General features: G+C 33.0%; 1 protein-coding gene across 1 annotated transcript; it reads left to right on the top strand.

The window, feature by feature from the left end:
• The first annotated feature begins 4,648 nt into the window (after positions 1–4,648).
• On the top strand, positions 4,649–23,147 carry LOC120631704 (putative uncharacterized protein DDB_G0279653). The gene is made up of 2 exons (XM_039901381.1): positions 4,649–4,803; positions 19,550–23,147. Exons 1-2 carry the CDS (start codon positions 4,783–4,785, stop codon positions 22,826–22,828), a joined length of 3,300 nt encoding a protein of 1,099 aa, XP_039757315.1. The 5' UTR covers positions 4,649–4,782; the 3' UTR covers positions 22,829–23,147.
• The last annotated feature ends 821 nt before the right edge of the window (positions 23,148–23,968 follow it).

Below are 23,968 nucleotides of genomic sequence, written 5' to 3'. Positions count from 1 at the left end.
AGACGATGGACGCTAGTCTCCAAAGGAAGCTACTGGAGTGGCGCTCTCGCACCGAAACCCAAGCTGTAGTAGGTGGACCTACTAAAGCTTCGTAATTTTTTTTATAATACGTTTGCCCAGCGTAAAATATCCTTTGTTTGAGATTAAGAAAATGATTAAGGAAGAATGATAAGAATACGACGTTTTATTAATGTTTTAATGCTTTACGACTTTAATGCCCATATGTCGCCGATTATATAAAATGCACTACTTGAAAAACACGTAAAGTGCCTTTTCCTGCCTCTTCGGGAACCAAACCAGTATCGGTGCAGTATCGATCCGGTATCGGCTAGGCGGAAAATGCGGAAGGAACGGAAAAGTGAAAACTGCTATACCCGCCCTTTTATGTGTCAACTTGTGCTTGAGGTTTTGTTGCTGTTTTTATTTCTGTTCATATTTTATTAATTTAGTATGGAGGTTTTCCGCTACTTTATCTTACTAATTTTAGTCATTCAAATTCCTTCCTTCAAAAGGTAAGCACCTTCAACCTTTTTGTCTGGTGGAAGGCCTCGACTGTGGCATGTACCACCATACCAATAACGAATAAGTGTCGCCAAGCTATTTAGTGCTACGGTACGAAGACAATTAAAAAGCGATAAGGAATATGGGATTTATATTGAACCCGTAGCCCTAACAGGCTAGCTCGCTACCGTCTAAGATTGATCCTTCACTTACCACCATGTGAGATTTATCTCTCTTTTCAACCCTTTGCGATCTCTCTTTCCGTCATACGTCCCCCCTTTGGGGCGAAGGGCAGACACAACACGTCTCCATTGCGAGCTGTTAAATGTTCCGCCCGGTTCGTCATTGTGTTTGTTTCTTTGATTAGTAAAAAAAAAAATGAGATTGTGATGGATTACTATCAAAAAATACTATTCAAGCTCATACCCTAAAAGAAACCTATCGTCCATATTTTATAACTCTAACTTTGAAAATCTTTCTCGCAATTTCTTTCCATTGTCGTGTCACTTACGGTGTAAATTGCAGGTGCTAATGCAGAAACATAATGGATATAAATAATTTAACAACGGACCATTTCTTTTAGGTTTTAAGCTATCCCAGATCCTGTATTCTTAACTGTTAACATCGCAGAATCGCTTTTAAGTGACTTGATATTATATACATACATGCCGCCTCTGAAATAAGTAGGTATTGTAGTAGCGAAGGAACGAGTGTGAGTGACTAATTTTGGAGTGCTCGTATGTTTGACGAAATTCGGTCTGATGGCCGCCGCTACAAGATGGCGGATTACATTTTTTTTATATTCAAATTTTACATTGTCATCTTGCTCTATCCTTTCTACCCCATCTTACTTGTGTCTTTACTGTGCTTATAATGTTTAAGGTACCAGTCGGAGACGGTTGTACTCCATTTGTATTGTTTGCACCGAATCATGTGACCGGTACAGCTCTATTTCAGGTGGTCTAATCGAGTGAGAAGATCAACTTCTTTTGGTTAGGTCTGGGTGTAGTATTACAATGGTTCTTGCTTTGTCTGTAATTTTATACTTACTAAATATAAAAGAATATCCTGAAACTTTAATCGTTTTATTGTTCTTTGCCAAAATAGCTGCTAGCAACCTTCTCCGAATGAAAAAGATATAAAATTAGGATCATCTACGCAACTCAACTGTGAGTTGATTTGAAAAAGTGTTTTAATTCTTTAACTTTAATAGAGAAATGCATATAAAGCTTACTTTTCGGACACAAGGATCGAAATACGAGTAATGGTGCTCATGTTTTGTACACATTTATAAACTAACTAAATTGACAGGTCTTAAATTAGTATCGCACTAAAATTAGTGCGATACTTTTATTTTTGTTCTTTGTTGAGAAAGAAAACGGTATTTTTGTTTAGACAGTACATATTAGGCACTATTGTAACATAAAAGCAACTTCTAGTACGTCCACAGTAGAGATTATATAATGCGAAACTTGTTGAGTGTAAATATTAATTTTTCGTTTAAATCCCACAACACCAATGTATTACCAGTTAGACCTTTGCCCGTACCTTGTAGGGGGAGCTTATGTTTATTACAGCACATTTACAATGTCATTTATCAAACAAGTTATCGCGATTAACGCTTAGAAAGCCCGCTATTTTCTGTAGCTATTCATTCGAAAGACGCCCTAGGAATATCTAAAACTATCGAACCTATAAACAAGAGGCAGGTGGGATTGCTTCCTGAGGCGTTTCCCGTAGCTGAAGAGCTAACGGGTTAAATTACGTCGATACTATTATTCACCGAACTCTGTGAGACCGGCAAGAATTGGTTTATTTAAAAACTCGTCTATTAATTTAGCAATCGCGTAAATTTAGTAAATAAACATGAGATTAAAAGCAAAGCAGCGTATAAATATCAAACTGCCTCCAAATCAGTCAGGTCTTTTACAAAATTATGGTATAGTTTTAAGGTAATTTATGGTTTTAATAAGAAGACTACTACATGAACATACAAACGTATCTAACATTTTTTAATTTGAGCTGCGTTTGAATTTTGCTTTTTTTTATTCCGTGGGTTGTAAAATTCTTCAAAGCATAGGTCCGCAATGTTTAAAGGTCGAACGGACGAATTTTTTTACCCGTAAGCTCCTAGAGTTTATGTTGTTTTAGGTAATTGATATCAGAGCACTGTAATAGTACTGTTTGTATAGTAATAAAATACTTCTTTATGTCTTAAACTGCTGCGAGCTCCTAAAATACAATTTAAAGCTATTGGACAATTAAGCGAATCGTACGTCCGAGTTTATGTAAGGAAGTGATCGTTAGGCAAGTTGATTTCGATCAAAGACAAGGGACTTGTAAAGATAAGTGGAACTTTTACTGATAATAAATAACGTTCCGATGCAAGTTTATTGAGATGCAGTACCGTTTTGCTGCACCATAGATAATAATAGTTTGTCACCAGAAATGTCAAGATGATACATTTTGACGTGACAACGTCTTATCTTTTGATGGAGCCGGCTGCACGCACGAAAAAACAAGACGTATGCGGCGTTACCTTGTTCTGAGGCGTTCCACTCAAGGCTTGAAGTGCAAGCGAGAGCGCGGAACGAGCGACAAAGAGGCACAGTCGGCCTCCGCGTTTGACATCTGTCTCTCTCCTACAGCTTCTATACAATAATACATTTACATGTTTTCGGCAAGGATGAAGTGCAGTGAAAAGTGAATGTGGTGTCAATTTTTCTTTTGAAAAATGCAACCATTCCATCAGTATTTTCTTACGACGTTGGCACGTTCAACTATCGTGAGTAAGCCGACTTTACAGACAACCAATTTTTTGTGCTTTTTTGTGCCAATTTTATGCGTCAACAAACAACCTCTTAACCCAATATGTGGGCACGTCTGTTACAATTTTCTTAAAACGACTACTTCTATGGAGTTGCCTTGATAGTCTAGTGGCTCAGATGTTCGACTGCGCATCCTGAGTTCGTTTCCCAAAGCAAGTCCACAACGCCAATCCAGTGCAGATTGGTGGACTCAACAAGCCTTCGAGAATATTATGGAGAACTCTCGGGCGGTTTACTCACGATATTATCCTACACCGTTGAGGCCCACATAACTTAGAAAAGTTAAAAGTGCGTGCTGGAATTCAAAATGCTGGAAGTAGGTCCCGACAAATCTATCAACTATTCTTTATTTCTATTATTTATATTCTTCCTTTGATTTTAGCGATACTGTAATACTTTGTTTCTAGATACTACGCTACCAATTGCATCCGTGGGAATTAAATAGTGTATTTAAGCAATGTTAAGTATTTCGCACAATTATTTGTAATGTGTTGAGTAGACGTACGTAAAACGTCTAGGATAGGCAATTGGTAATGTTCCGGTCTTGTCTTATAAATAAAGTGCAGTGTTTCTAAACCTTAAAAGCGCCCTTAATTAAAATTACGGATTTGAATTGAATTTACTATCATAAGTACTCACTCATTTTAAGTTAAATGATCATTTTTTTATTTTTTTTGCAACAATATTTTTGTTGAATTATTATCTCAGTTATCATCAGTCGTTAATTTGTGCTTACAATAGTATAAAGGCAGTTTATCGCCAGGCTTTAGTATTTTGTGCTAACTTCATCATTAAATTCACCCATAAACCGTTCACCCGTTCGGTTATCTTTCTACCAGAGATGTACGTCCTGGCGTAATGATAAAGAATATGTGCCACATATACTAGCTTGTTTTTATGACGCATTCACATTGAACGATTTTTCATATGAGCAATGCTTCAAATTTTTCCAGGACTAACTTGTAGTGGAATAAAAAATACTGGCCTAGTCCCGAAACGAAACAAGGATTTCGTTATTCACAGTAGAACATGAAAGATCAACAAAGCAGTTTTTTAAAATTATTTAAACTGAATCCATATAAAAAAGCGATAAAAATGATCTATCTAAGCTAGACAAAAATACCCCTTCTTAAAAGTAAAGTCTAGGCCCTTCCACTTTGAGAAGCAGTTCCTGTTACGAAAGTGTGCATTGTACACTGCAGTGTCGATTGCACCCACTTCTGCACACAGATGCAACCGCACGCTCCGCTACCCCCGTATATAAACCGTACACTAACTATCCTTGAACTTCATTTCACCATTGCTAGCCTAACAAAATACACCCTTGACAATTTAAGAAGGATTCAAGTAAATTAAAGTATCGTGTTCGGATTTTGGTGCATGTGAACAATGTTGTGATAATATTGGAACTGTGATTGTTTGTGCCGACATAATTATACATCAACTGTTCGAAATGAATACTGTACGTCGAATGGTAGGTCAATTGGATTTTTAATTTCCTAAGTGCAGGTTTAGTATCCGTTTAGGATGATATTGTTTATTATTTAAGTAGATTTAGTAGGATTTGTTTTTCGATCGTTAATTGTCGTTTTCTCAGGTTTTTGTTATCGAAATTTTTCATACCTCCTGCAGGGCTAGCACGGGCTGGAGACGAAAATTATAACCTCCGATTATATCCCCTGTACACATGCTAAAGCATGGAAATATAGAATAGGAAAAGTTTACCCGCGCTTATAATAATAAGTACACATGTATTATTTGTACATTATTTCCACTTGTAAGCAAGTGCTCTGATAGGTGATAAAGCTGTGAGAGAAAATAAATTTATATCCTTTCCCCGGGGAATATAATTGTCTCCTGCCCATGCCAGCCGTGCTGGTAAGTTAAGTTATCTTACGACTGATGAATACGATCTTGTTCTGTAGTATGTTGGATAAGGCAATTTCAGCTGTATTCTATGATTCCGAGAAAATGTGTTATATAATATTACCGAGTAAAAAATTGCATTTGTAATCTTTTTCAAATTTTCTTGAATATGAATATTATTTAGTTGTTAGGAAATACCGAAGTGCTATTTTTTCACCTTAATTTGTTAATACAACTTGCAATTTTTTATTTGCTAATATAAACTTTCTATATAATTTATATATAAATTTTAAGACGGCATTCGAATGGAATGCGCCATCGCTCATATTATTAGGAGCTTAATGCAGAACTGACACGTTTTTGAACTTGTTAACTGGACTACGAGTATGTACGTTTAACCTAATATAGCCTATTAAATATCATACATATTCTATGAGGAAACTACCTAAAATACTCTAAAATATAAAAATTCTGATTCACTGGTTTAAGCATAAAATATCAATAAAATAAATTAATAGGCATTTTAAAGCAATTTGTTTCTTTAACATATTGGAAAGATGAATTCTTGACTAATTTCGTTTTGTTATATAAATAAGAAATTTGAAAAACATGGGTTTATTATGTTCTTATGCTTCCGCCCGAGTTGAGTTCTTACTATTAATTCTAGTCTTATTAACTATAAACATCTAAATTTATCTTGAAGTTTTGGAAATTAAATGAAGTCGCGAAGTGCTAGGTCGAGGTTGTATGGTGGATGTGTTATGAGCTTCACATATCGGTTACACATGGTATACTGTACATCAATATTAAAATAAAATAAAAATTTGAAGAGGGGCTTAATTGTCTCGCTTCCCTATATTGACGCTTCACTATGTCCTAAGGCCTAGATTTCGAGGAAATCGTTTCAAGGCCTGAGGAAATCGTCCTTGCACTGAGCCAGAGCTGTAAGCACGTAAGAAATAGAAACTAAAGTTAGTTGTCCTCGGCGACTGCAGCTTGTCCAGGATCAGTAGAACTTGGACCATGCGAGTGCTTTCTGCAACTGAGCCAGACTTTTTTTTAGATATATAAATGCAAACTAAAAAACTATCAGAATAACTACTGAACACAAAGCACAGTTAAAAAATATTTCACAGATGATCCATTTCCAATTTTGGAATTCAAATTAACCAACATATGAGATTAAAATACCATTTTCAGAAAATATTAATGAATTTTTACCATTAATGAAACTATACAAAATCATAAGTCGCAACTGGTGATAACAACCAGTGCAGAATTAGACTATAAGCAAATTAAGCGATTGATTAGAGCATCATGTTTCGGGGTGTACTATAAATAGTACCAAATTATATTTGCTAGCTCATAAAAGGCAAGGCTGTTTGATAACCTTGTACGATTTGGTTTTTATTGCAATATCTCCTCCACTTGTCTTTTTCTTTCTTCTTTAATATTTCAAGATACTTTATGATATCATCGTCATTATCATCCCAACGGACGTTGGACGTCTTGACGTCCGTCAAGTATGTTATTTTTATCCCTATATGTCAGCCATTGCCAGACTGGTGATCCTTTGGAAGGACCATTCCACCCCATGTTTAAAACTCAGGTTTTACTGGTGTCCCGGCAGCATCCCCCTAAAACTTACCAGTCACTTTTGAGAACGCAAAAAAAACTCCTATGGAGAGGTTTGTTAGGTTCTCTTTAATTATTTTATCCTAACTTTGTAGTTCCCACCTTACCAGCGCGTACAGCGCATGTACTTACTTATATTTAAATTGGTGTACTTTCTATACAAAACATATGGCAATATTACAGCATAAACATTCTAGAATTTGAATTTGCATATTATGTTTTATTTATGTTTATTTTCTATTACGACCTTCTAATGAAGAACTAGCTTAACGCATGAATATTTATAAACATATAAATTAATATTGATTACATATTATTTATTATTCATTTGATAGAAGAAGGTGTTGCAGTCAAGAGCAGCAATAGGCCTTTGCCGAAGATTTATTTATGGCTGTATAATAGAGCCTTTATTACGAGTTACTTATAAAATAAAGCCAATAAATGCTTGTTTAGTAAATAACCGTTAAAAAACCTTCCAAAATGTACAATAATACTTACCTATTTTCTGTATTTGTTCTCGTCGCCATTGGTTGCCTGGAAGAAATCGCTATGAAGCGATAAGGCCGCCAAATTGTATACGTTGTTTTGTTATATTTTTCTTTTTCTTTTTGTGGTGTGCAATAAATCGATATTTATTCATTCATTCATTCAATCAATAATCATTTGTTTTATGCATAGCCCATATACCTAAATCATAAATTGTTTGAATTTGCAGCCACCACTCATACCTGATAGATTTATGGTTTAGTTGTGGTCTATAATTTGATTTTTCAAAGAAACTAACAGTTTTTGACATAATGTTTCTTCTTCATCTTATCGTTATGTACCATATGCCTCCAGTAAGTAAGAACTTTCATCTCTTTTGAAGCCTTATCCGGCAGTGGAATAATATAAGGCTGAGGTTGTTGTGTTGAACATTATAGCCTACTTCCTGTGCTTTATATTTTTGCGGAAGAAAATAATAAACAATACACGGAAAAGTGTTCCAATTATAATGTTAGTCGTATCTTTAAATGCTTGTTTAATAAAAAAACACATTTTTCTGTGTTCATGCACACAGAACACAGAAAAATGTTGTTTTGTGCACTGTTTTAAGATCATATCTGCAGTTTAAAAGCTTTACAAAATGAAATTCTGTTTATAAACCAGAAATTGATTGGTTAGATAATTTTTTTTCTTTCATTCACACTGAAAAGAAAATTGAAGCAGCGATGCTTCGGACTGCGTCACTTTCTACTGAATTCGAACCCCGGCAAGCACCTCTAACTTATCTAAGTAATGCGCATATCAAGCTATAAAATATTGAGCTTTAACGATGAAGATATCTACTTGCCTAAGAGTTTTTCATACTGTTGTCAAAGGCTTGTGAAGTAGGTACACCTAATGGCACTGGGATCCGCCCCGTGTAGTGGGCCGGTAAAGGGTTGATATACCTAATTATGATGAAATAACTATATTATCAAAATGACTTATCTGTCATGGGAAGTCTAAAATTTCAAGCGCGATGTCTGCACGAAATGTTGGTATGGTAGTTTTAAAGAAAACTTATGTTGCTGGAATCGTCATTAAAATAACTCAGATTACCTCACAGATAGTTTTAATTGCATTTGATTTAATTTCATTTTGTAAACTGATGTACTATGTTAAATTTTTATGGGTAAAGCCTAAAATAAATGATTAATATTATTATTATTATAGACAGTTTGCTATCATCAGAGTATTTATTTCACCAACTTAGAGGGGCTATTTATTTCAAGGGGACCATCTTTATAAATACTTTTATAACATCAAGACTGTCTGTTGTGGAAAGAACTAAAACCGCGCCTTTTCGGACGTCACATTCGAATGAAAAGTTGGCAAGAATCTCAGCAGTTTATTTGTGCGAACACCAACATTATACAATTTAAATAATTTTCATTGTATTGTTTGTAATGTAAGCAGAGTCCTGCTTAAGACTTGCTAACAATATTTTTATTAGAATTTTATCGTATAGCTCGTGTTATAAATAATTTATTAAACTTTCTGTTATTTAAACGCATGGAGTAAATCCAAAATTTTCTTCAGAATCATGTTATAAAAACTTGTTCCCAAGTGCACAAAAATGTCTGTATCGTTTGCAAACGATTTCATTTATTCATGTCCTTTTCCAATAAGTCAATTAATAATAACAAATATCTTTATTTAATCAAAAAAAAATGTATTTTGTTTACTTTGGTGACCACAATACTATTAACCTTATTCATGTATGACAGTTTTAGTTTCTAAGCAGATTACGTTATAAAGTAACGTAACTGGTACCGAATAAGGGACATCTTCTACCATTTGCCACAACACTAAAACATTAATCTTTGTAGATTTTACGTAAGACAGTAGGTATAATTTTGGAGTGGGTTTTGATGCGATCAGGAAATACCGTAAATAGGAAGCATTTACTTGTTGATTATTATTAAATTAACTGTTATCAGTTCGATTGTCTTCTTTTGGACATACGAAAGCCGGAAGGAGTCACGAGTCCGTCAGTCTATAATTTTTGTCCTGATTGTCGTCTTTACTTCTAAACAGAAATATCATAAGGACCGAGTAACGAGCTCTTTTTATGACACAGCTGTTAGCTGATGAATTTATAAGTTTCCAAATTCCTGGGTTTTGTGCCGCTATGATTTGCGACTCGTTATAGACATTTTAATTTGCTTTTCCTGGTTAAACTTTTCGTATCTAGGTATTCCTAAACGCGTGTCACAAAATCTGGGTATTTAGCGAAAAAGGTAAGCCTAAAGTAAAACTTGAATTGAAAAAAATCCATGCCAGCACCTTAACCGACTTAAAAAAGGAGGAGGTCATCAATTCGGATGTTTATTTAGTTAAAAAGGTAGATGTTGTAATCACAAGGGGAAATTACGCAGCATCTTTGGACCTCGCCTGTATATTTTCAATGTTACCTACCTTTCTAATGATGAAAATATATAATTTCCAAAACAAGGTGTTTCCAAAATTGGGTGACAAAACTGTCTTAAGAAATAATGATTTATGGGAAATCATGTGATTGACCTTCGGAGATCGTCTATATTAATTCTGCTACGCATAGAAAATTTGCATTTACGGAATCGTTTCAAAATATCTGGATATCATCATATGGGTATGCAATGGATTTAACAACAAAGCTACTCACTACAACTACAAACTACACACAAAAAGCGTGGAAAAAAAACTTATTGACAAAAAAAAACCGAGTTTTTTTAGACAACTAAAAAGCACGAAATACCAAGTAAAATGTAAATTTACCAAGTATGATACATATACTTTGTACCTACACGGTTCCTTTTTATATGGTAAACTAGGAAGCTGAAGGTGGTAAAATAACTTCTACATTTTAATTGGCACCGACTTAAAAATTTTGTATAAAATAATTCTTGCTTTTAAGTTGTGTTTGTTTATTATTGTTTAAAAAAGTGAGTTTATTATTATTATTTTTCTTTACTTTTTTTCCAAATATTGCTTTTCCCGAGCCCGTGGCGCTATTCGTGTTAATGTGTGAGGAGTTCTCCCAGCAGTTCACCATCAGCTCCTTTATTGTCATCATCATCACCATCATCATTCTCATAATTGTATAGTTCCGGTGGCAATTCGTGGTCTTCAGTATTAGTTTCACTTCACCAAATGTTGCTTTTCGAAAATGCACAAATACTTCAGCAATACTCAAATCGCTATCGGTGTTCCTATAATATTCAAAGAGTTCCCTCGATTTCTCCAAGATACCTACAAATCTTCCCCAAATTAGAATAGAACCACTTCTGAGGTACAACAAACCAAACAAAAAAAGAATCATCAAACTCTGTTTGTAATTAACGAAGTAATCGTGTAACAAGTATACAAAAAAAAACGTCAAATTGAGAACCTCCTCCTTTTTTAAGTCGGTTTAAAATGGGTTTTCATAAAAATGTATTTTTTAGATACAAGCGAACGTTATAATTTAATAATTCACTCAGGGCTTGTTTCACCTTTCGCGATTCGAAACTATGTACAGGTTAGTAGATAACTTGCTGTTTTCTACGTTCTCCGTCTGCGTTAGACCAGGGCACGTTTGGAACCCTCCTAGCTTTAGTTTTATAATAATAATAATAATTATAATAAAATTTTATTTCAGGCATAGCCCATATAGTGTGCACTTAACAGTTTTTAAAAATAACATAAAAAAAGAAGCACAAATTAAATTAACAATAATAATAATAATAAAAATAATTAAAATTAATAAAATACTAATAATTAAACACGAAACCAATATTAAAATAAATAAATATAATGTTAGTAACAATAAAAAACCACTATCCTATGTTAGACAACTTAAATCCTAAACTATACCGGCCCAACAAACCAGGCTCTGGGTGTGGCCCTCCTATAGCCCGTGCTTTTAAGTTAACGAATGCAGTTATCACCATCACTAATATTTGTGTAACATGTTAAATGCATAAACGCTTCATAAGTGCCTGTGATACGTCTACATGAATAAAAAAAATTTAATTATGATTTTGAATTTTATTTTTTATTTTTACAAACTCTTCGCGGCCTTTTAACTAACTCTCTGCCGAAATTAAATTTATTGATCTCTTAGTTCGGGCGTGAATGAAGGAAAAACAAAACTAACTCACTTTAGCATTGATAATATTAAAATTAAGGAAGTCAGGTTTTTTCTATTAAAAAACTTGTCCTAAATTAAATTATGCATTGTTTTGCCGCTAAAAACTCGACTCCACAGAAAGAAAGAAGTAAAGCTGTAAATACAGTATTAATTTTGTATTGAGTTTATTTTTGAATCTATTAATCTTTAAATATAATATATAAATGTATGTTTTCCCTAAGTCTCTTATGCAATCGAAGTCATGATGTATTAGGGAAATACAAGTATTATCTTTCAAGCACTTTCACTATAGGTATACTCCGTTCGTGATTATCAAAGGACAGTGAAAATACTACAGAGTTGTTAAGTTCAACTGGATGTCGTGATGCCCTTTGACTTCTCTTTGTATACCTATCGCTCAATGGCTTCACCAGTTCGATTGTAAAGCTTTCTAATGGTATATAACCAGTACTTCACTGACTTGCGATGATATCAGTTAGTAAAACCTATAGCTGTGTAAGGCATTATTCAAATGTGTTCGGAAGATTACGAATTGACTTTCAACAGGTATTGTGTGTTATCAAGCGTATGTCAAGTCGACACTGTGATACGTGAAATGAGTCACATTTTATCCATTTGATATATATAATTTAAATTAACTAAAGAAACGATGAAAAATACTTTTTCGAACGGCTAACATTAGTAGATTTTAAAATTAAATTTTCAATATGTAATGATATTTATTTCTAATATTTTAGATACGATTTCCTATTAATTAACTTTTATTTGCAGCAAATGGTACATAATTAACGCAAACAACCAAGATCCATCAAGTTACTCTCTTTAAAGTGTAGGTTCAATTAACATGCGTGCAGTGGAAAATATGCATACCCATCATGCATGAAATTTAATGATCGTGCATGATAATTAATGATCGCCATTAAAGAAGTTATCTCACAGATGTAACGCAGAATTGATTTAGTAAAGAAAATGTTTGCATTACCTGTTATTGTTCTCATTGAATATTCACATGAATCGTCTATTTGCAGCGTCGTGGTTATTAATCCCTGATGCAAAAACACCGCCGCTATAAATTTAATGCGCATTAATATTACAATTGATATGTTAATATTACTTAGTGTGATTTCTTTGGTTTTAAAACTGTAGGGCGATTATGTACGGCTGGTAATCATCAGTGGCGTGCACAGGGCGTGCAGTGTTTTTGACTATAATGCATAAAACAGGAAGATGGTAAAAAATAAAAAAAAATCCTCCTCCTGTACATATTGACATAAAAAAAATTAAGGGTAGACAGTGCTTTTGTGCATGTATGAAGTGCATGCCACTGAGACTCCGTTGTCTATCGGTCCTCCAACCTGTGCCACTTGAGCTTCGCACCCCTTAGAGCTATGTCGGTAAATCTATATCCTCTAGGGTTTTCCTCATCCATCATCAACGATTACTCGTGGCCATCCATAAATCGTCATCATCATAGGCTAGTTCGTAGATAATTTGCCCATTAAATGAAGACCTTAAAGTTATCGTTGGCTATAAGATAAAATAATGCATTTTTGGGGATTAATTAATTTATTTCATTGCACACTTTTTTCGTTAAATTTTTTTGGACGTGACGTCCATTTCTTATTACTTCATTGCCTTTATACGAACTTTGATAAAAAATGAATGTTACAAAAAAATTTGTAGATTGAGTTATCAAACCGAGGGGTTTGATAACTTAGATTGTAAAGCGTCTAGAAACATAAACAAGTAAATTTTTACGATAATTATTTTTTAATGCATGGTCGGAAGTTTTACATAATTTGTGAATTTTGATTTACTATTTTCTAAATTCAGAAGTTATGAGACTGACAGTCAGAAGGACGGTCACGGATAAAATGAAAATTAAACTCTCACAATTATTTAACGTATATACTTCCTCCCATGTTTATTAGAAATTTTCGCGAGTTAAAAGCTAAAACTACCGCCTGGGACTTGAACCTTTGACCTCGAGATAGAGATCTAAATGCTCCAACCGCTATCCAACTCACTATACTCTATGGCTTTAATATTTTATGCGATTACTTTCACGGTTCTCACAAAGGTCTGTCGATAATTGTAGGTATTACTCGAGAATGTAACAGGCTTTCTGCTATTACAAGTTAGCCACGGCTCCTCAGAGGTAATAGTTTGCCCTTACGCCCTTTGCATAATGTAAGGTTATAAGTATGTGATTATGAAAGTTCAGAAGCGTATCTTCGGTTTTCCTTCACCGTATTACGAATTGTTGTTTTAAGTCTATGCGAAGCCCTTGATAGCGATCTCACGATCATGATCTTCAATATAATGATGCTGCGATCCTAGGACTATTGGTGTATCACCGCTGTGCAAAATCCTCATAGTAGAGGTAATGAGAGTTATTAGTCTAGTCGACAAGTTGAAAATGGTACAAAATAGAGATACTGCTCTTAAAATTACGTGCGATAGCTCATTGGATCCGGAATGACGTCTAGAAAAATGTGCTAAAAGCGTGTATTAGCACATAAAAAATTGCAAAAGTTATAAACAATTAAAGATAAAAAAAAATGGCATTTCGTTTTTTGCCAATATTTCATAAACTATTAATATTTAAGAAATTTCAAAAAAAGATTCTGAAAGAGGAGGAAATTTCCAATAAAAAACTCCTAACTCCCGGAACTCTATCTCCATTATTTATAATTTTAATTTAACGCTGAAGATAGGTCCGCGCGCGACATTTTTAGGTTGCGCGCGCGGCGTCAAAAGCGAGTACGGCACATTAATTAATTTATTTAAGGTATTGAATATTTTTTTTTTAATTTGAAAAAATTATGGTGTGTTCTGAACACTGTAAATAATTCATTCCCGTTAGAAATTTTACTTAAAGTTAATTTTTCAACAAGTTAAACAATTGTTAACTAACGAAATTTTCTCGAACTACCGTCTTAATTGTAAGTGAAAAAAAATGTTTAAATAATGGTCGTAAAAAATTTTCGCTTCGTAGAGCCTTTCTTACATACATACTTAACAAGATCGTGCCATAAAAGTTAAAAAAATATTTATACTTTGTTTATAACAATTTTTTTACTTGAACAAAAACTTAAAAATCCAAGTAATGTTGTTAAAAAAATTTTTTTTTTTCTAAATCATCATATTATCGTTTTTTTATTAATACAAGATATTAATTGATTTGCAAAAAAAAATTTTCCCGCCATTTGTTGATAAATTTTTTATAAACAAATTGATTAAATCAATATTTAAAAAAAAAATTTTTTCACAACTTTATTACATTATAAATATTATGAGTTTTAAAAAAAAAATTTTTCCTTAATAACAATTTTTAATTGTTTATAATCGTTTTTTTTATATTTGTATTGTTTAAATAATTAGTTAAGAAATTATTTTTTTTCTAAAAATCATAATTGACAGTCCTCTATAAAGTAACAAAAAAAAAAAATTTTTTTATTAACAATTCTATTGTTTATTAACTTACCAATTTGTTATAAACAAATTTTCAACTTTTTTTTATTTTTTTTCTAAAACTTCTAAAATTATCAAAAACAACCATATATAACAAAGTATAAAAAAATTTTTTTTCAATTTTTTATTGTACTTTTAAAAAACACGTGTTACAAAAGTTGCAGCGGCTGCTTCGTTTGTCTATTAAAAAACTGAAATAACTTTTAAACTATTAGAGATACAAAAATAAACATTCTAGTCGATTTTATAAACAGTTAAACGATCTTTTAAATAAATTATTCAAAAAAATTTTAGTTATTACTAATTTATTGTTACGCGCATTTGTTTATAAAAACTTATATTTTTTTCGATGTTTTTCGAACTTTCGTGACTCCTAACTTTTTAAATAATGCAGATATGGTTACAGATTTTCAAGACTATTTTGTTAAGTAATAAAATATATAAACGTTGTAGTTATTTATTTATAAATCATGTCATTTTTTAATTAATTATTGGCATTTTTCTCTAAATTTTTTTTCATTTCATAAAAAATTAATGTCGATTACTATCCATTCGTTTATCACAAGCAAAAATTTATACAAGCAATGTTAGGATATAATTGTATTGTTAAAAAAAAATTTGATTTTGATTAATAACAGAATTTTATTTGCATGAATTACAAAAATAATAAAATTTGCATTCTCATCTTCGTCGGTTGTATCGTCATCATCACTCTCTTGCAATTCAGCATCTTCTGTAGCATTCGTTGATTTTTTCTTTTGATTCAATTTTGTTTTATTCTTATGTGCATCGTACATCATCAGCTCTTCTAGAAACGTATCTAAATATGTTGGTATATCTCCCTGAGCAGTCTCAAGGAAGCTAGTCGACGATGGAAATGTTTTGACATTGAACTGTGTACCTTTAATCTGCTTTCGTATTAGTTCAGCCGCAGTTCGAATTATACGAATGTGTTCATCATCTTTACGCTGCTCATGGTGCATATACCACAAATCATCCAGAGGTAAATCACCAGTTCCACAATATGTTACAATACTCTTCAGGCCCACCCCAGTAATCGTGATATCATTGCCGAAATGTTTTCGTAAATTACTGATCAAAGTTGATGGTTTTGGCTTGTATTCCATATTTTTTATCAATTCCGATAGTGTGAATTGGCATTCTAAATTGTTTTCAATGAAATGAAAAATAAATTTCAATGAACTTTCAAGTGGTGAATCTTCTTGATCACTTGCATTAGTTGGAATTTTTAATTGTTAATAAAAAAAATTTTTTTTTTTGTTACTTTATAGAGGACTGTCAATTATGATTTTTAGAAAAAAAATAATTTCTTAACTAATTATTTAAACAATACAAATATAAAAAAAACGATTATAAACAATTAAAAATTGTTATTAAGGAAAAATTTTTTTTTTAAAACTCATAATATTTATAATGTAATAAAGTTGTGAAAAAATTTTTTTTTTAAATATTGATTTAATCAATTTGTTTATAAAAAATTTATCAACAAATGGCGGGAAAATTTTTTTTTGCAAATCAATTAATATCTTGTATTAATAAAAAAACGATAATATGATGATTTAGAAAAAAAAAAATTTTTTAACAACATTACTTGGATTTTTAAGTTTTTGTTCAAGTAAAAAAATTGTTATAAACAAAGTATAAATATTTTTTTAACTTTTATGGCACGATCTTGTTAAGTATGTATGTAAGAAAGGCTCTACGAAGCGAAAATTTTTTACGACCATTATTTAAACATTTTTTTTCACTTACAATTAAGACGGTAGTTCGAGAAAATTTCGTTAGTTAACAATTGTTTAACTTGTTGAAAAATTAACTTTAAGTAAAATTTCCAACGGGAATGAATTATTTACAGTGTTCAGAACACACCATAATTTTTTCAAATTAAAAAAAAAATATTCAATACCTTAAATAAATTAATTAATGTGCCGTACTCGCTTTTGACGCCGCGCGCGCAACCTAAAAATGTCGCGCGCGGACCTATCTTCAGCGTTAAATTAAAATTATAAATAATGGAGATAGAGTTCCGGGAGTTAGGAGTTTTTTATTGGAAATTTCCTCCTCTTTCAGAATCTTTTTTTGAAATTTCTTAAATATTAATAGTTTATGAAATATTGGCAAAAAACGAAATGCCATTTTTTTTTATCTTTAATTGTTTATAACTTTTGCAATTTTTTATGTGCTAATACACGCTTTTAGCACATTTTTCTAGACGTCATTCCGGATCCAATGAGCTATCGCACGTAATTTTAAGAGCAGTATCTCTATTTTGTACCATTTTCAACTTGTCGACTAGACTATATAACCAAATGTTACGACAGTTTGAGGTTTTAGACATTATTATCACAGATTGGTGTAAAACTGCACTGTGAGACACGGGACTGCCAATATTTTTGAACCCGCGGCTGGGATCAATTCATTTAACAGAAAATAACAATATCTGATTACTGTAGGTCAAACTGAAAATTTAACCCTGGACATCTTCATCCGTAGTCGGACCGGATAACACCTAAATCATATAGGGGTTTTTCCGGAGGCATTTCTCGTGATGGTGAAGGTGGAGGGTCTAATTTTCTATTTCCTCTTTACCGTAGGTAAAACTGAAAATTTAACCCTGGACATCTTCATCCGTAGTCGGACCGGATAACACCTAGATCATATAGGGGTTTTTTCGGAGGCATTTCTCGTGATGGTGAAGGTGGAGGGTCTAATTTTCTATTTCCTCTTTACATTGTTACCCTCACCATTTTACCTCCCACTGATTGGCACAGGCCTCCTATCTTATAGGAGATAGGGTTTTAGATCATTAAATAAATAAATAAATATACTACGACAATACACACATCGCCATCTAGCCCCAAAGTAAGCGTAACTTGTGTTATGGGTACTAAGATGACAGATGAATATTTTTATGAATAACATACATTAATACTTATAATATACATATTAACACCCAGACACTGAAAAACATTCATGTTCATCACACAAACATTTTGCAGTTGTGGTAATCGATCGGCCTTGGACTCAGAAAACAGGGTCGCTGCCCACTGCGCCAAGCGGCCGTCATTGACTGACCATGTGACTCAAATGCGCATGGGTGGCTTTAAAGACTTTGTGGTTAGTCGTTAAAGCCATCAAAACGTATAACAGCTTTATTACCGCCAATTTCCTAACTCCCCGGTGGTCCTGAGTATCCCTTAAATAAGATAAAAAACGCAATATCTAACAAGTAATATGAAGAAAAACGCAATATGTAACAAGTTTTTGGCCCGATCCGGGGTTTGAACCTATGACCTCATGATGCAAATTTAAATATACGTATATTATATCCTCATATATATATATAAAATAAATTTTATATATATAATTTAAATATATATTTTAATTTACGGAACAGGGATTATAAGGTTGGTAATGTTTTTAGCAGATTACAGCACGGCTAGCATGTATAGAAAACAATTATCTCAATGGGACAATGATAAAACTGTATCTTCTCCCACAGCTTTATCAACTTTCAGAGCGCACTTTTAATATAGAAAACAAAGAAAGAAAGAAAAAAAACTTTTATTTAGATATAAACACACTAGAATTAAAATACAACTTATAGTCTACACAATTATTATAGGAACGGTGTGATCCCAAAATGGTCTTCACTCACACACAGCGTTGATCTTCCGTGAAGCCAGACATGACGTTGGACGGTAGGCACTGACAGAGCGAATATATATCCAAATAGTATATCGAGCGAATATCCAAATAATATATGTGTAATATACGGGTGTAAACTTCTCCTATTCCATTTTCCCGTGCTTTAGTAGGTGGACACGTTGATTATATTGCCATTCAGGCGATCAAATCGGGGGATATAATTTTTGTGTCCTGCCTGTGCTAGCCCTGCAGTACCGTTCTAGAACAGTCTGCTGCCCCCATGTCGCAGGCAAAGGAAGTGAACCGGAAGACCCTATCTGCGGCGATATATGTGTTATATATATGTGTTCACTTTCACATCTCTCACAACGATTTTCAATGGTAATTAATTGTACTCAGGCATTGTGTTATTCAATATTAACCGCGCATGCACCTGAGGTCACCGTTTGCCCTCTGATTCGTACGCTATTTATTACCTTAGCTCAGACAACTTTACTAATTGTTATATGAATCATGAAAGCTTTAAGAAGTGTAAATTTAAATTGCACTTGCAATATTATTAAGTTGTACGCATTTTCGTTTATTCTTAACAATATAGGTAGTTATGTATTTTGTTTCACTTTCTAAAAGTTCTATACTTTTTACAAATGCCTTAATTGTGCCATAGTCTTAATATTCAATTTAAAGTTACAGAAATTCATAAGTAAGAAATATCTTCAATTCATTCTTAGTGTAGTGTCGAAAATTCTCGATGAATAAAACTTGAGTAACTAAAAATGTTTTATAATACGCTTATAAGGATGGGTGGGAGAAATATTTTACAAACGCTGTCCATTGTATATTAAGTCATGAAACCAAGTAATTTAATTTGCTACATCTTAATATTCGTATAGTATCTATTAAATATCGTTATATTTATGCATATTGTTCTTTGTTTCAGATATGGATATTGGTTGTACCTTTATTTATCGGGAAAGGCTGCTGTCAAGAAGGTTATCTCAATCATGATCTTCTCCGACTACAACAGTATTCTGGCAATGAAGGCCAAGCTGAAAGCTTTACTGGTTATAGTCCCAATTTTGGACAAAGAGAACCGAACAGTCAATTAACTTCAGTAGGCGCGCAATACCCAAACGAAGATGCCTACAATCCTGGTGAATATAGTCGCGCCGGAAGAAGCAGAAAGGTGTACAGAATCAAAAATCCCTTTCAACATCAGGAAGACGAACGATCCTTACATGACACAAATATATCACAGGACAGCGGCACAGCAGCTAGTAGTCAGTATGGAGCACTGCAGTATTCTTTACCACCCGAAGAATTCCTTCAACAAATGAGAGCAGAAAGCCAATATCAACAACAACAGCAGCAACAACAGCAACAACAGCAACAACAGCAACAGCAACAGCAACAGCAGCAGCAGCAGCAGCAGCAGCAACCTCAACAACAATTTTCTACACAAGTATCAGTTACACCGTACACCGCCACTCCTCAGCCACAATACCAGTACTCAACGCTACCAGCTTCAAATTATGACATCAATCAACAAATGAGTCAGGTTTCTACAGTAGAACCTAAATCATTCACTTCGGGTTACCAATCTAACACAAATGCTTATCAGTACAATCAAAACTCATATAACCAGGATAATGTCCATAGTACACCCCTGCCACCCTACTTATCAACATTGCCAAATAATCAGTATTTAGGTACTCCTGCTAATAATTATGTTTCTAGTTCATCTTCACTCTATGTTTCAAGTCCACAAACTTCACAGCAGTACGTATCTTCTCCGTTTTCAAATATTCACTCTGGAAATTATGATTATAACAATAATAGAGTTACAACTGTTGGTAACTCCCTTAATTATGACAACAGCAATGACGCAAGCAAAAGAATGCAAATAGATCATTATGACAATGCTGCGAATGGAATACGATATCCCAGTGTGCATGGTCAATATCAAAATGATTTTCCGTCAACAACTGTATCACCAACCTCAACACCATATACTGAAACTCCACGTGATTTTTGGCAAACTTCCTTAAATGCCGGTTACAGTGCATTGTCTAAACCAGAGCAAAGTTATCAAACACAATATCAAAATTATAGATATAATCAGCAAGAGGGCAGGTATGACACAGATTCATCAAATAATGATAACCATCGGACTGGCAGTTTACCCTCCGCTAATAATTTATTTTTAAACTTCGTTCAACCTGATTACCAGTTTCTGAATAGCTTAAAAGACCGCGCGAGAGATGTTAAGACAGAATTAGGCCAACCAGAATATTCTCTCGGTGATTACGGTTGGAAATTGTCTGATAAAAAATCTTCACTTGAGCCAGAAATATCAACAAACACAAATTTCTTTAAATATCAAATACATAGCGTGCAACCTGACACTGGAGCAGTAAGTCAAGTGAGTTTTCAAATGGATTCGAGAAAACCTTATACTTTCGATCAGAATACTAAACCAGTCACAGAAAAAACAGAAGCAGAAGAATTCACAAAGGCAGCAGCAAAAGCACATGAAAATTATAAACAACAACAATTAGAATCTAGTAAATATCTCACTAATACTCAGTATAATGGAAATTCATTGGCAAATGCCTATGCACTTAATTCATATCACAATAATGAAAAACAAAGAAATAAATACTATAGTGACCAACCAAATTCACTCGGGCATTCACAAGGTGAACTTGTCACAGCATCTCCATTCTTTTATATGAATACAAAAGACACGGTAGACAGTTCACAAAAACAACCTTTTGATCATGATAAAGCTTTAAAGAATATTGTTCCCATAGACGTATCAAACGTCGTACAGAATTCTGAATCTCAAGCAAAATTCGAAATTGATTTAAATAATAGGTATAGTTTTCCTAGCTTCAATAAAGAGCTTTCGGAGCAAAACTTGAAGCCTTATTCGAGACCTGATCCTTATTATAAAGATAGAGACACATTATATGCATTGAATTTAAAATCTAAATACGATGATTCCTTAGACAAGTTTAAGCATCTTGAACAGAGTTTACCATATTACGCAAAAACTCAAACACCAGAGGCTACTTATAATTATGGATCAAACTCAGGAAATAAGCGTTTCGTAAATGATTCACCACAATCTAGTTTTTCCAATCAAATGTCTAATAACCACCAAGATAATACCCATTCATCAGCAAACGTTCACCAGCAAGGAGTACAACGACCGACATATTCATCGGATATTTTAAAATTTAATGATATACCATATCGACTAACACAAAGTTTACATAAGAATAACTTTGAGCAATCCAATATACCCACTCCTTTACCTATGCGAATCAATCAAAATGTCGATAACCATAACGTAGACTTTACTGCAGAAATTCTTGCAAAATTGCTATCCAATAAACAAAATATGAATAGACCCGAAATTGACTCTCAAGCTAACAATTTCCTTTCAACTATTAATGGTTTTAGAGTAGCCAATCCATTCAATGTAGACCTTAAATTAGTCGCAGAAATGTTAAAAGGAAAACCAGCTGTTGATGATACCCAAATGATTTCATTACGAGATATGAATAAACCGTTACCTATGACATTTGATATTTCGCAATTACAGCAACTAATGCAGCTGAAGAATGAAAATAATATGCTGAGCTCTAGTGGAAGTCTTGGTTCCTATTTAGATATGTACAATAGTGGACGCCTACCTTATCAGGGTGTTAAATATTCACGTAGTGAAGAAGACACGGAAAATATTCCTATAGCAGACTCATCGAGTAACCATCCCATAGGTGCTGTAGTAGAAGAAGATGCAGTTAATGGGCAGGAAGTGTCAGACTTAACGGAAAATGCTGAAGATACAATATCTACCAATACAGATGATGATATACCCAAAAGTACATTTAGCTCTCACAAAACACTCGGAGAAAGGCATAGACATTTGAGCAGTTCACGCTTAAGCCGTCATTCTTATAAAAGGAAATATCCTAAATCGGAAGTTGAAGAACCATATCCATTACTTAAACCTCCTCCACCTCACAGTTCACGATACAGAGGACCACATATAAAAGAGAAAAATAGTCATCGCAGAAGAGTTCATAAACCTAAAATGCTTCGAGTATACAAAACAGAACCTTTATTCGAAAGTGATGATATTGCCCACCTTAGCAATGTGAAGCGTTCCCTAACTGTACCGGAAGAAAAATCTGATGAAGAAAGCGCGTAGAGTAAATGTTTATTCTTAAACTAAAATATATTTGTCATGTTTGTAATATTATGTACATATTTTTAAGGTACACCAAATATACAACCAGCATCTACAATGACAGTTGTATTGAATATTTGAAATTGAATCTTATATTAAATGATCATCTTGAATGGTATTGAGAACTTGTTTTCGAACAAGTATTCTGTAAATGTAAATACGAGCAGTTTTTATCTTAATTTTAATTTGGTTTCGAAACGATGGGTGCTACAAATTAAATAGCATACCTATATTGTTTATGGCATTTATTAACAAAGATTTTGTTGTATTTAAGCTTTACTAGAGTTAAGATCGAAATAGTACTTACAAAGTTTATTAATATAAATTAACATCGTGTAAATATTGAATTATTATTACGTTATCGTTTAAGTATTTTTAATATTATTATTGTGATAAGTTTTATGTGTTGTTAATGTTTTAATATAGATTATTGATTTTATTAAAAATATCAAAAAAAAGTTACAATATTTTATTTTCATAACTAACTAAAATATTATTTTTACATATTTTCATAAGCAAAAATAACCTAAAATTGCTTATGTTCACAAATAAAAATAAACCAAATCTAAAACGTCTTGAAACCGTTAGGGTTAGGTGCCTAAGATGCTGGCAGCATAACCGTTTACAATATGACTAAATTAATTATTTTATCAAGGTAACTCACATCTTACTTCTAGCAAATAATAAGCTAGCACGGCGTCTGAAGTTAGTAAGTTTAGGATCTTGCTAAATCTAAGATAAAATAAATAAACATAAATTTAGTTGAAACGAAATTTAAAACAAAAAGTAGTTGGGCTTAAAACACTAGATGTTCATAGATATTTGATTAAAACTTACATACAATAAAGATATTAAAATACTTTCTCATGAGATATCATGACAGATAATCGTAACTGGCCATTAATTGTATTCTCTGCAAGCATTGATCATGAAATCACGGCGTTAATCATTTTCTCGACATATTTGCTAAGTTTCACCCAACGTCTATGTTATCTTATTAAAACTAGCGGATGCCATTAACTAAATCTAATTGATATCCCATAAGATTATGATACTTTCTCGTGGTAGCAAGAAAGCAAGCAACAGGCAAAGTTAAAAGCA

The sequence above is a fragment of the Pararge aegeria genome, chromosome 18, assembly GCF_905163445.1.
Source record: "Pararge aegeria chromosome 18, ilParAegt1.1, whole genome shotgun sequence".
Classification (NCBI taxonomy): domain Eukaryota; kingdom Metazoa; phylum Arthropoda; class Insecta; order Lepidoptera; family Nymphalidae; genus Pararge; species Pararge aegeria.
This window is presented reverse-complemented; position numbering and strand designations above follow the sequence as displayed.

Coding starts and splice junctions, on each gene's coding strand:
- LOC120631704 (XM_039901381.1), top strand. CDS start 4,783: ATGAATACTGTACGTCGAATG. Junction 4,804..19,549: donor TGAATACTGTACGTCGAATG/GTAGGTCAATTG, acceptor TCTTTGTTTCAG/ATATGGATATTGGTTGTACC.